At 38.4% G+C, this 14,459-nt stretch overlaps 1 protein-coding gene across 1 annotated transcript; it reads right to left on the bottom strand.

The window, feature by feature from the left end:
• Positions 1-2,468: 2,468 nt before the first annotated feature.
• Positions 2,469-8,787, bottom strand: mdfic2 (MyoD family inhibitor domain containing 2). The gene is made up of 3 exons (XM_014967658.2): positions 8,016-8,787; positions 5,813-5,986; positions 2,469-2,747 (listed from the first exon to the last, which is right to left on the bottom strand). Exons 1-3 carry the CDS (start codon positions 8,110-8,112, stop codon positions 2,491-2,493), a joined length of 528 nt encoding a protein of 175 aa, XP_014823144.1. The 5' UTR covers positions 8,113-8,787; the 3' UTR covers positions 2,469-2,490.
• Positions 8,788-14,459: the final 5,672 nt, after the last annotated feature.

The raw sequence follows: 14,459 nt of genomic DNA, 5'->3' as shown, positions 1-14,459 counted from the left end.
CCATGACGTCATGTGAGAATCACAAGCAAAACTTTGAGTCAAACAAAAACTTTGAATATCAAGAAAATATTTCTGACATGCGCAAATAAGTTTGTTTTGCAAAAAAATTCACTTCATGAGACAAATGTGTGATTTAAATGTTTAAAAAAGTTGTAAGCAAAATTCAGCAGGCTTTTCTCATAGTGACATATATTAACAATTCAATTTTTGCTTTTGTTTTTTTCTTTTTTCTGCAGTTCCACCTTAAAGTTTGATGCAGCTCTGCTTTCCTGAATGGACCATCTTCATCTCCACTGCAGCAAACAGGCAGCTCTGTTTTATAGATTACAGTCACTAAAAGGTTGCGTTGTGCCCTTGTTTATATTTTTAATAGTGTAATTCTGTAAAGACAAAATATGTAAATCAGAACTAAACCACCAGCTCTGATTTACATATCTTGCTAAATTGCGGGTTTGAATATTGCAATCGTATATTTGTTACCTATAACAAAATAGACCTGCAGAAAGCAATTACTAATAAAATATCTTACATATGCATAGGTGTATGCTCTGTATAGAGATTTACCTTAGCTTTGATTGTATATTTCACAATTTTGTAATTTATCATTGTTTATTAAACTCTGAAAGCTGTGTGACTTTGTTAATATTCTGTCCTAGAATGCGGTTAGATGTGCCCTTTTTTTTTGAGCACCTGCCCTTTTAGTGGTCTCTGCACGGCCCTGCTGTATGTTCTAAACATTGAAAACTTAAAATAAAATTTATATTAAAAAAAAGATTTGCGACTCAACTGGCCATGAGTCTTCTACATCACTAAAATTTTGCTCCATAAGTGTTGCAATGGAGCAGATCAAGAATCACTCATGAATATGCTAGATACTTGAAATTTAAACTGGTATCTTGCATTAATTTCTGATTAACTTGGCTACTTAACCATTGAGAATTGAAAAGTAATTCTTAGACATTGGTGAACCAACCGGACATTGTGGTGAACAGAGGAAAGCCGTTGTGGTGGATGTAGCAATACCAAGTGACCACAACATCAGGAAAAAGGAGAAACTGGAGAAATACCAGGGCCTCAGAGAGGAACTGGAGAAGGCCTGGAAGGTGAAGACCACAGTGGTGCCTGTGGTCATCGGGGCCCTCGGGGCAGTCACCCCCAAACTGGACAGTGGGTCAAACAGATCCCAGGAACAACATCAGACATCTCAGTCCAGAAATGTGCAGTTCTAGGCACAGCCAAGATACTGGAGGAGAACCTCAAGCTCCCAGGCCTCTGGTAGAGGACCCGAGCTCAGAGGATGAAAGAGAGAGAGAGAGAGAGAGAGAGAGAGAGAGATCACCCGCGGAGGGTGAGAAGGGAATTTTTTATATATATATGTATATATATTGTTACGGCCAGTGGCCTTTTCTGTGTTTGTTTGTTGTTTTCAGTGGCTAATCAGATTGACTCCACCTGGAAGTGGGTGCTGCCCTGCTTGTCCTGTGCCACATCCTGAGGCCTACCGTGATTGGGTCATCAATTGCCGGCTCCACCAATCACTGTTGAGGCCTCCCCTTTAAGAACCAAGGACATCCTGGGAGAAGGTGCGGCTGTTTCTTTGTTTAGACAGCTTGCCACTTTGTTAGGTGTTTGACTGCTGTAAACTTGTTTTGCTAGCTCTGACAACCTTTGTTAGCTTGTGTCACTCACTTTGTCCCTGTGAGGGATCTTTGAATCTCTGTTAGAGATTTGTTGTTTGTTTTGCGTACCATGTTCTGAAAGTCTATTTTTGTTTGGTTAAGTTCTTTGATTTACAGCTGATTGTTCTGTGGAATTTGTTTTGTTTAGTACCTTTTTGTTGTAAGTCCCTACATTTTGACTATTGTTAATTTTTACCCTCTTTATTTTGTTGAACCCAAACAATAAACCTCTAAATTGTTAAAACCTTACCACCTAGGTTTCTTTAATGTTACTTCCCTTTCCCCTGGCCAAGCTGGGTCGTAACATATACAGCCAAAGTAACTCACCTTATCTTGCTATTGCAGAACACTGTGATGTCCACATCCTTGGTTCCAGTATACACACCCCATTTAGAATAGAAGTGCACCAGAAGACATAATTCAAAGACCCACATGGTATGTGATTTCAATATATGGCAAGATGAGAAACAATGTGACAGAGATTAGAAATGACTTCAGCAGAGATTAGTGTATCAAATTGCAAGTACCTTCAAAAACCAGGTAAGATAATTCAGTAGCATTAATCGGGAACATTTTCCATAAATTTGTATTAAAAGGCTTGTCTATTACAACTGAATTGTGTGCACATTTGATCACATCATAACAAAAAACAATGATAGTAGGTAGTTTATTAAAGAAGTTTAATACAATCTCATGACAACCATCTGAGCACAAATACATAGATCTATATAAACATCTAACTTCCCCTTATTATTCCCTGATAATTTTAGTCCTGAGTCGTTGCTCTTTCTCACAGACTTTGGGGTTCCCCCTAATGGTAGCATATTTCAGAAACCTCCATAGCCAGTTCCAGACAGTCGCTCGCATCGTGGCAGTTCCCAAACAAACCACAATCCAGTTCCACACAAGAGTCATCGTCGTCACTGTGCAAAGACTCTCCAGTGTGGTCGACATGCCTGTAGCTTGGCCAACAATGACTGGTGAGTCCCTGGCAGCAATCAGGCAGGATGGGGGTCATGTCGTGAAACCGGCAGAAGAGGCAGTTCAGGACAATGTCAGCACAGTCAACTGAGGGACACAAACAGAGAAAAACTGCTCATTAAACCTTGGTTTGTTCTAGTTTGTCTTTTTTTCTAGCTGTTTTCCCTGGTGTTTCTTCCATCCAGAGTATTTCCGTGTATTCATAGCCTGAGAAATGAGGTTACTCAGGGTAAAATGATTTTCCATTCTGAAATTCAAACTTTTATTTTTCCTGTTTGTACCTCAGAGTTCTAGGGCCACACAAGAAGAAAATAAAAAATAAATAAAATTATGAGAATAAAATCATAAAATTACAAAAATAAACATTATGAGCATAAAATCACAGTAGTATGAGAATAAAGTCGAAATAATGTGAGAATAAAGCTGTAGTTCATGAGAATAATCATAAAATTCAGAGAATTAAGTTGAAATAATGAGTAAAGTCGTAGTCAGGGGGATTAAAGTTATAAATGTATTATTACTAATAATAACTCATGTTTTTCAGATTTTTTTTACAATATTTGAAACGCACATTGCTTTCTACAACAGTGCTCTTCGAGCTTTTATTGAAAGCGTAAAAGCTCTTCGAGTTTTTAACGTGCTCTTCGTAAAACCTCGAAGAGCACAAATACTCGCTATGCCATGTAAATCAACTCAGCCCCCAGTTGCTGGTCTTTGCTCATGTCTTAACAGTTTAAAAGCTTCTTTTCCTCCCGTTCCCATGCATAATTTAGGAAATCATGCCTTCCTCTTTTATAGAGAGAGGGGCAAGAAAGCTGCTCAGAGACATCATCAATTACCAGCAGTCTGTTGTACACTTTGTCAGGAGTTTTTTCAATGTGCTTGAACTGAAACAAAGCTTTCGAGCCTCCTTTGCCAGTGGGGGCAAGCTTTAAAGCTTCCCCCCTGGGAGCTATAAAGTGTGAGATCATCAAACGCTGACCATGAGGAACCAGTGACTCACAGAAGACAATGTCACAGGAAAATCCTCCCAACTCGTGCTGCAGAGCTTTTAGAGAGGCCTCACCTCTAAGCTGATGGTATATTGTCTTTCTAATTGAGCTGGCTTTTAAGAACTGATTACAATCAAATTACATTTTGCAGACAATGCCTAGGCAATGTGCAGTGTTGTGCAAGTATGCTGCAATTTGCTGTTACAGCAACAATGTGTTTAATTGAGACTTCATGTTATAGATAAGCAGAGCAGAGCGTGATAGGAAAGTGTAAGGAAGATGATACATGGCTTCCATTTTTTTGGTAAATAAAAATATGAAAAACATGGCATGCTTTTGGATTGTGTTCTTCTTGAGTTGAGACCTTGTGGAAGTGCCTTTTGGTAGTTACTGCTGCAGACCTTTTGGGATGTGTCTCTATCAGCGTCCTATAGACAGATATTTTATTTAACATTTTCTTTTCCAATAAAGGTTAAGCTCAGGAAGAATCCTGAGCAGACAGGACTGTGTCCACAAAATGACCGGCATAGAGTGTCTGCCTTTATGAATATATAAAACGTCTGCTGATGCTGATGATGCTGAAGAGAATTAAATCTGAACCAGATTACAGGTGTGGTTTTTGCATTTGTAGTTTGCACGTTTTAAAAGCAGGTGGAAACTGGAACACTAATTTGCAGAGTTGAGTTAAATGCAACTGTTTAGAGCTTTGTTTTTGATACATTTTTTTCAATGTTTTTGTGTCATTTTGAGATGCTCATTTAAATTAAATGTATTATTATACCTCCAAATCCATGCCTTCCATACCTGTCAAGTTTTGGATTTTAAAATAAGGGAAATTTTCCACCGCCCAATGTGAGCCATCCCACCAGCCCAACCTATGTCCAGTGTCCCTTGACAGATGTACAAGAAGTCTGAAATTGCTACCTGTCCACCACATGCAAACTACAGTCACGTGCTCAGAATCTGATAGGCCTGCCTTTGTTGACAGTGAAACGCTGTAATTCTTATTATAGAGACCATATCTATGACATGATCCCTTTGAGTGAAAAAGTCATTTCAGGCAGAAATTACATTTCATTGGGCAGCAAAGAATAACCAAGATGATTTTTTGTTGCAACCTTGGACATAAAACTATATATGCTATTGGTGTTAACGTAATTTTTCTAAAAGAACTAAACGATGGACAAAGTCGTTCGAAACCATTCATCAAGACATTCAATCAGAATGTGGTCCTCGGCCACACACAATCTCACTTGATAAGTTTTTGACAGACCATCACTTTTTGGCACAACACCTGATTTGTTACCACTGTAAGCAGCTGCAGCAGCTGACATAAGGTTACCATGAAGCTAGTAACAGAATTCAGTTTGGAGAGGAACTTAAATATACATATTTTAATTATTATAATATGAGAAATTTATGGCAAATTACTAATCGTAGAGGACAGTGGGAAAGAGATGTAAAACATGATAGTTTCCTGGCCAAAACATGGGACTTGACAGGCATGATGCCTTCAAAACGTTTTTAGGGTCTCTTCGGTCTCCGACGCTCCATGAGGAAAGCCTCGTGGAGCGTGTAAAATCCTCATTTAAATAGGGAGGTCTGCACCACTTTTGGACATGCAATCAATTGCGCTCACAATCTTAGTAGATCACGTGTAACACGTCCTTGTTGTGAGTTATTTCAAGTGAGGATTAACATGAAGCTTTCCATTAATACTTATGTAATGTTTTAGGAGCCTAAGAACGGCCTACATCCAGAGGGGCTACTACCAGTTGGTTCCTGTTAGGCTATCATAACCTCATTTGCTGGGCTGGTGTTTTAGAATAAAATTTTTGTATTTTTTTAGAATTTGGATGGATATACTTAAAACCTTTCCACATTTTGTCATGTCACAACCAGAAACGTTTATTGGTATTTTATGTGTCTGATCTTGAAAGATTCAAAATAAAGAGTGAAATATATTGAAGCATTTTCACAGCATCGAGGGATAAACAATATATGTTATTCACTTTGCAGAAATATTAGAGTCCGGATTAACAACAGTTTATTACATTAAAGCAGAGCACTTGCTACAGAAATGTGAGTCTGTCTATCCAGAAGTTTATAAAACAAAGTCTAAGTGAAGTACAGAATGCCCTGCTTGCTGCCTTCACTCACCTCCCATGGTGCTCTTAGGAGGGGAAGTCAGATCATTTGTTGTGCCAGATGAAGGAGACAAAGATTTCCTTTGGCTCTCGTTTAGAGGGAAAAGGCCATCACCTCGCCGCTTAGGATCTCCACTGGTTTCTCCTTGTTTGTCTTCTGCAGAGGCATTCACATTTCGGAATCTTTCTGTCAAAAAAATAGGAAAAAAATATTTCTTTGTATTATTTATGGTCAGAAGTTCAGAACTCACTCCATTTACATTAGTTATGAAAGCACAACAGTACTTAAATAACTTGCATAACTCATTGTAGGCTAAAAGAAAAAACCTTAACATGTTTTATTTTAAGTACATGGTACAATTACACTTTTTTCATGAAATGAAGGAAAATATTTGGTTCTCATTATTATTTACAAATAAGTGTAGCAGCATTTTACCCAGCCTCTTTTACTTTGAAACCGCTAAATAAAATCCAATTGTCTTAAGATATCCATTAATTCAGGGGTGTCCAAAGTGTGGGCCATTGGTGGATTTTGGTGGCCACAAATAGTGTCCCGTGTGTGAGGCACTATGATCTGAAATTCTGTGAGAATTTCAATGACAAATTTAATTCTTTAATGGAAAATTATAGGCACAAATATTTTTCTTTTTATTTTAAGTAGAGTTATAAACATCCCGCAACATCCATTTATTAACCCTCGTGCATTCAAGGACTGAGGCAAACGTGGAGGACTGAGGTAAATGATACAAGTTTTACAAGTGTGGGGTCAGTTGGATCCCATTTGTAAACACAAGGGTTAAACTTGTTTAATATAAGAAGATTTTGTTTTTAAAAGAAAATTGTTGGTCTTCTTAGTGGAAATGGACAAAAGGATTTTCTAGAGTAAAAAAAAACAGAAAAAAATTACCTACAAAGTTAGGAAACTCTGCCTTTTGACAAAACTAAAAATGCCACTTGGTTTCATTAAGAAATATTGCACATTGAATATAATGCTGGGGCTCCACGGTGGTGCAGTTGGTAGAGCTGTTGCCTTGCAGCAAGAAGGCTCTGGGCTCGATTCCCAGCCCCAGTCCTTCTGCATGGAGCTTGCATGTTCTCCCTAACCCTGCAACAGATTGGCGACCCGTCCAGGGTGACCCCACCCATCACCTGGAATGATAGCTGGAAATAGGCACCAGCAACCCTCCCGACACCGAGGGACAAGGGTGTAAAGAAAAGGGATGGATGAATATACTGCTGAGCAGATGAAAAAAGAATCCCAAGAAAATTATTTTCAAGTTGGAAAAATAGAATGTCCCCTTATTACTTTCATCTTTGGGATTCTGCGCTCTTTTGCAAAAAGTGTGAACACCACTCATCTAATTAGATCCTTGGTGTGTAATTTAGTAAAGTCCTTGTCCTTTGAAGGCCTTTGAGATTTGTTAGAGAACATTAATGAACAAAGAGCATCTTAAAGGCTAAGGAACACAGGAAATATATGACTGAAAAATAATGTACATCACCCTATGAGGAACATTTGAGAGGGAAACATGGTGGTGGCAACATCATGCTGTGGGGAGTATTGAAGGAGCTAAACACAGAAAAAAATACGAACGAAAGGTATATGCTGGAAAAAAAAAAGAAACTGTGCTATATTGGCCCAGTCCAAGTCCAGACTCAAATCCAATTGAGAATTCACCGCAAGATTTAAATTGATCTTCTGTCCAGTCTGACTGACTTGCACCTATTTTGCAGGTACAAACCAGAAAAAAACATGAAGCTCCAACTATAAGCAATTAATCAATTAATTGAAAAATTAGATTAACAACTTTTTAAATTCTGATTATCAATATGTTTTAACTAATTTTGCTTACAGAGACTTCTTAAACCATTTTATTTATTCTTTCAGTAGTGTGTGTTTTTCTTTTTTATTTCTGTTAGATTTTTGTACAGAACACTGGAACAGGAAGACATTTAAATATCCAAATTAAACACAACCAAAAACAATAAACATAAGTTTATTAAGCTTTAAGAGGATAAACTCCCAAATATCAAAAAAGTTATATATTACCATTAGCAATGTATTACTTGAAAATGGTCTCGAAACAACAATATTATCATTTTGATCATGATAACATGACTTTAATAAAGGAATATGACACTAACTTTAGCTACCGTAATAAACATCTACAGGCAACATTCAGATATTTTTTACACACCTCAGACATGATTCTTACCTTCTCTAGCCCACGCAGGGTTGTCCTCCTTTAAGTTCGCTACTCCTTTGTCTTCCATTTCAGCTTTCAGAGTGGTTTCAGCTGCCATCTGCTCCATTGCATCACATGCAAAAGAACGCACCGGGTCTGACAAACCTGATTTTCTCAAGAAATATAAACGCAACAACTCACAACTGGAGGTCAAAGTGACTTAATGTTTACAAAAAAATTATAATAATAAAAAAAAAAAAGTACAGTTCCTACGTGGAGTCAGGGTGTAAACATTGTATTCTCGTCCTGGGTGTGGGAGCAGTTTGCTTTCTTCGTCAGAAGCGAGCCTCTAGGAAAAATTATCCTTTGCGTTGTCAAAGGGTCCATTTGGCCCACTGCCCGCTGGTACTGTGAGCGCTTCTCTAATGTTCCAGTGATGTTGGGGGAAAAAGGAATACTTCAGATCCATTCCTATCCGAACATCACGTCAGCTGCGTTTTATTAGTTTGAGTGATTTCCTACTGCGAAGTGATGATGAAGCCAAAGGCAAAAGCAAAGTAGCTCTAAATGGAAGGAAATGGTGTATTCTGCCTCTAATTCCCTTTTCAAATGCATTATTGAGCAGTTGGGACGAACCATCAAGAGACTTGATTATGTTTTAGTAACACTGTGGAAGCCAGGAACACCAATTGGCATCAAAGACGAGTTTATCAGCAGAATTGAGAGCCATCTCTTTTGGCCACTTTGTGTATGTGAATGATAAAAAGTGGGATGCTTGGATTATTTGCATGAGCAAAATGCGAGGAACAGAGAGCACACACCAAAAAGCCATCTAATTTTCTCTAATTATGTTCATCACTTGAGTTGCATTTTAATAGACGCCCCGCTGTGCTTGCATATGCTCCAAGAACAAGAGCCATGCTAATTGAAAAATGAAGATATGAGAATATTTGTTGCTACGATCAGTGTAAGTAGAACTTTGAAGGATAAGTCACTACTCTTAGTTTTATATTGTGTTACAGCGCAATACACTGATTACATTATTTTCTGTACTGTTTGTGCTTTTTTCTTTCAGTTTTGATAAAAAATTGAAAGAAGATATGGGATGTTTTGCACCTTATTCAGAAGATCTTTCTTTAGCAGGGTGGTTAAAGAAGATGGATGAATCATAGAAGAGAACCAGGTGAATGGCCCAATATTCCACCCAATAATAATTATTAATAATGGTGAAAAAGTACAAGTTCTACTGGAAGATTATTTCACTTATAACAAGACATTCCCTCTTGTTATAGGTGAAATAATCTGCCAGTGAAACTACAATATTTACATATATATTAAAGAATTATTGACTTAAAACAAACTCCTATGCGTTGCTGAAAAGTTGCTTGCAAGTTAATTTTGTTTTATTTCAAGTGTACTTAGATATTTACACTAGAAACTAGAGAAAGAAAACACCTGCAGCTGTGACTGAAACACAGAGGGGAGCTGAATATGAAGGCACTATGTTTCTTTAAAACTTTTAAATGTTGAATACCATTTATTGGTTTCTTACTTTTTCACACAATTTGCTAGTTTGTGTTGGTCTATCACATAAAACAGAAATAAAATCTAGTTATTCCATGATATTTCTTAGGGAGATTCAAAGCGTATAAATGGTAGTGCAGGGCTCAGTAGCTCTGCATTCCTGGAGTGTTCTGCTCATACAGGAGCCAGCCCACAGGGCCAATATAAAGATAAATTAGGGGTTTTAATTACAGTTGAACTTAAATGTGCTGAAAAAGATAACCTTAACTTTTAGACAGCCATATGCAGAATATTATTTTAGTACCAAAGATGCACAAATAATGACACGTTTAATTGTTGACTGATTGCTTACCGTGAAAATAACCAATTTAAGCTTCATTAGAATTGTTATTCATTTTTCCTTATTGTATTGTGATAAAAATCTCCTGTTGATTTAGTACGCCCTTGTGGCAGTTTGGTTTTGTTTTAGTTAAAAGTCAGTCTGTCCTACATTGTTGTTTGAGCCTTGACGTGTCTTTGTCCGTAAATTGACATGTTATTGTTTGACGGAAAAATAATCAATCAAAATGAATTGCCTTTTCGGAGGGCAACATATTAAAAAACCCACCAAACTACGCAAATATGAAATAGCTGAAATAGCGAATAGCTATTTCCAAACAGCTGACTTCTAGAGAGGAAGTCAGCTATTTTGGATTGAAGTTCTAATTTTCACGGCATTTTGGCCGTTTACAACTTCCATATTTGATCAAACTCCTCCTAGGGATTTTGATCAAACTCAGGTTCAAACTTGGTCACTTTGTTCATGAGGCATGGCTGAGTCAAAGTTATCAAATCAGTGAGTTTCCGTGCATGCTGAAGGGGGATGGCCAGACCTCAAAGTTTGACATCTGGCTATGAAACACAAAACTGTTACAGTATATCCCCTACACAAAAAAGTCACTGAGACACCAAACATTCAGTAATTGATCATTACTGGTGTCCCCCTATGTATCTTCCCAGATTCCCTGTACCACCTTCTTCTCTGGCTTTAGCTGACTCTTGGTCTAACTCCTGGTCAATTAGCTCATCAACTCTGCTCCATTGTTTCTCACCACTACTTCCCAGTATTTAACTCCCTCTTACTCTGTCACTAATTGCCAGTTCATTCTTACCTCCTATTTCTGCTCCTGTGTCCTCCTCGTGTCCCATGTTTGGTCGGTTGGTTTTTGGAATTTTGCTACCTGGACTTTGTATTTTTTGTTTTTTGTTTTATATGTGGGGTGTTTGTTCTAGATTAAATTCATCTTCATCACACTACAAGTCTCCTGCCTGCTGCTATTAGGTCCACCTTCAACTCTTCAACATGACAGTTTTGATCAGTTATTCATTACTTGAGTAACTTTTGTCAAGTACGTTTTTACTCTTACTTGAGTGATTTCTTGGATGTATACTTTTTACTTTTACTGGAGTAAAAACATGCTGAAGTATTGTTATACTTACTTGAATATTTGAACTCTAAAATGGGCAGTCATAAGCATTTTTAGAGAGATTTTCAGTATTGGTGGATATGATTGTTTCCCTCTTAGACTTTGTTGTTGAAGTATTACTGATCTGCAACCAAATTTTGGTTTAATGACTCAATCCATTGTCTGAACCTGGTCTCACTTGATTATTACCACTGCCATTATAAAGGCATTACCATTATTGTATTTTTTTTCTCACAATCCAATTTTAGCTGCATTGAATTAAAGTTTTTGTCCCCTGCCCGAATCACCTTGGAATAACAGTCCAACATTTACTCAGAGCATGTGTGTGGCCCCAGCAGGTGTTTCAAGGAAAAGGTGACTGGTTTTTAGTAAAATGCATTATTTTATTGAACATTCTGCTGGAACAGAGCACCCTTTTACCCCCTTAATGAGTTCCATGGAGAGTACATGTCACAGTTGGCTCCGGTGATGAGAGCACACTCCCATGTCACCTTGAGGCCAGCTGACAAAGAAAAGACAGAACTTGGTGTCATATCTGTCCTCTTGTAACAAAAAAGGGTTACACTGCAGCTACAGTGAAAGGTAGATGTCACTGTCCACAGATAAAGAAAACAAAGAAATACAGAATGTGATGTGAAGATGAAAATTATTAATACTATTACTAACAATAACAGTATTCGATTCTGACACTATGCCATGTGTTGCTGGAATCAGGCACAGGTTTTACTTACCCTGACTCAAATAACTCAAGTTGTCTCACTCAGTGCCAAACGCTCCTCAATAGAACGAAGCAGTGCACTGACTGCAAAAAGGCCCGTTCAAGGAACACACGTAAACAGTAGCATTTAATGACATCTAGGAAATATTAGAACTGCTGATTAAAGGCAGGAGATAGACATAAAAACTAGGTTCTGACAAACTAACAAACTACAATGAAAAATTAAATTATTATAATAAACAGAACAAATTGGGTAAGGTACCTGTGAACAATAACACATAAACAGTAACAGTATATTCCAGTGTTGTGGTACTCGAAATTGGTCTTAGTCTCGATACCGGTCTTAAGACCATTTTTTGATGGTCTTGGTCTCGTCTCGGACTCGACGCATTTGGTCTCGGTCTTGTCTTGGTCTCAGGCGCTAAGGACTTGGCATTTTATTTCAAGACCAGTCGAGACCGCAACTGTGAAAATACCACTAAACGTACAGCATACTGTCCAGTTTATTTGTTAACATCTTTGTTTTCAGTGGATGCAAAACGCACCGATTAAAATCCAAGCAACTACGTGTTTCTCCCCCCTCCCCACCTTCACTCGCGTGCTGCGCTCCAGGACATGCGCAGTGATTTTCTCTCAGTGGCAGAAAATGTTTGTCTAATCGTCAGTAATGGAATATCGCTGCATAAATCATAAGAAATCCGATGGCCACAGCTAACTCAGCAGCGCTTCACTTTCACAGACGGTGGAGACAACGTCTAACTTTTTTCGTCACTTATAAAAATAGCTCAAAGAAGGTAAGATCTGTTGACGTGATGTTAGCAAAGCTAGCTGTATAGACACACATAAGCATTGTGATGAAAAAAAGTTGTCACTCACTGCACTGAATCATTGTGCGGAGGTGTTGACTGACTTGTCGCATATATGGGGACAACGGCGCTGTGTCCAAAAGTCTGCAATATAGTGATGTGACATTCAGGAACAGTACGATTCATCTGCTCGTCTCTTTACTTATTAGATAGGACTGGAGTGTCGCTGAGAGCCGTTGTTCTATCAGATTACCATACGCTGTCAGAATAGCATACATGCAGTGAGTACCATGCCTGCGCATGCGCATTAAGAAGTCCGACCATCAGAGGAGTTGTCAGTTCACCATACGCAGCAAGTTATGACGAAAATAAGTCATTAAATTGTTTTCAATGATAACTATATAGATATACATGTGTTGTCATGGTTTCAAAGTGTATTTAAAGCAGGTCTGGCTGCAGCTGGAGTCAACTACAACACACGCCCGTGTAAAACTCACTTAACCGCTAAGTCAGGATGCCATACAACTGTTAATAACAAAGTGTATGACGATCTACGTCATGATTCTGTGTTGCTGATTAAATGAAATCATATGGTAATGACAGATATTGCCGGTGTTCTATCAGATAGCCATACGCTGTCAGGATAGCATACATGCAGTGAGTACCATGCCCGCGCATGCGCATTAAGAAGTCCGACAGTCAGTGGAGTTGTCAGTTCAGCATACGCAACAAGTTATGATGAAAATAAGTCATTAAATTGTTTATAATATGACATAACATGATAACTAGATAGATATACATGCGTTGTGGGTTCAAAGTGTGTTTAAAGCAGGTCTGGTTGCAGCTGGATGCCATACAACTGTTAATAACTGTTAATAATGATCTACGTTATGATTCTATGTTGCTGATTAAGTAAAATCATATGGTAATGACAGCGTATGCATGTCTGAGCTAAGCGTATGACTATCTGACAACGTATGCTGATCTGACAGAACACCGTGAGTTCGTGCTAAGCGTATGACGATCTGACCTGACAGAACACCCGTTCTTTGTTCTTGTAATGCTCTGTGTACACTGCATCATTATTTAATTTAATTATGTACGTTGATATTTAAATGAACAAATAACTAAAACACAAGAACGAAAGAGCACACAGAGCATGCACATTGCTCTTTGATTGTTTTTGTTCAAAGTGGCAGCTGTAATGTCTGCCATGGAGTCAGACTACCTGGCTTCATGTACTGGGATAGAGAGTGAAAACAGTCACGATGAGCGCCTTGTGCTTGGTTACTTCTTGCTTGTTGCTCCTTGGTCAGTGTTTATAGTTGAGCGTTATTTACCGTCAGGGCATTGCCTCAATTGCTATGTTTAATGGTGCAACAGTGGTGGATTCTTATATGAGCAATATGGGCAATTGCCCAGGGTGTTATGTTTTTAGGGATGGCACGAGACCATCACACATTTTAGCACAGAAATGGAATATTTAATATTGGTAAAATGTATTAAGTATTTAATTTCTAGGTTGTTGTTGCACAACACCTCCCCCACCCCTTCTCTCTCTCTACTTCCTCTTCTGAGAGGAGGGAGATGTTGCTCCCAGCTCTCCGTCTAACGGGTGAATTGAGTTTCCTAAATCTGCCGAGATTTACCCTACCCAGAACTGAAGTAAACTCTGTTTAAGCTGGGTGCGAGAAAGACTAGCCTGGTTTCTAACGACCTCCATCCAGATGTCCCACCCTTTTTCACCCTGTGAATGAGCCAGATTGAGCAGCCCAGAATCAGCTAGTTTCACAGAGCACACCTGTTAACGGTCGCTCTTTCTCTTATTACAACTTGCACTTGTTATTGAACCAGGTTGGTTTTAGTGACTCGGGCGAGTCCCAAGGGTGTTGTTTTAGTTTTGGCTAAAAGCAACCTATAAAACATTTTCCACCTTCTCCTCCCAGAATCAAACTTCATA

The sequence above is a fragment of the Poecilia mexicana genome, unplaced genomic scaffold (assembly GCF_051168715.1).
Source record: "Poecilia mexicana isolate PSO_F unplaced genomic scaffold, ASM5116871v1 scaffold_5, whole genome shotgun sequence".
NCBI lineage: Eukaryota > Metazoa > Chordata > Actinopteri > Cyprinodontiformes > Poeciliidae > Poecilia > Poecilia mexicana.
Note: the sequence above shows the minus strand (reverse complement) of the source record. Positions and strands in the feature narration are given on the sequence as shown.

Excerpts from the sequence above, each read along its gene's own strand:
- mdfic2 (XM_014967658.2), bottom strand. The coding sequence starts at position 8,112 with ATGGAGCAGATGGCAGCTGAAACCACTCTGAAAGCTGAAATGGAAGAC. Across the intron at positions 5,987-8,015 it reads CCCTGCGTGGGCTAGAGAAG|AAAGATTCCGAAATGTGAAT; the intron begins GTAAGAATCATG and ends TTTTTTTGACAG. Across the intron at positions 2,748-5,812 it reads TCCTAAGAGCACCATGGGAG|TTGACTGTGCTGACATTGTC; the intron begins GTGAGTGAAGGC and ends TGTGTCCCTCAG.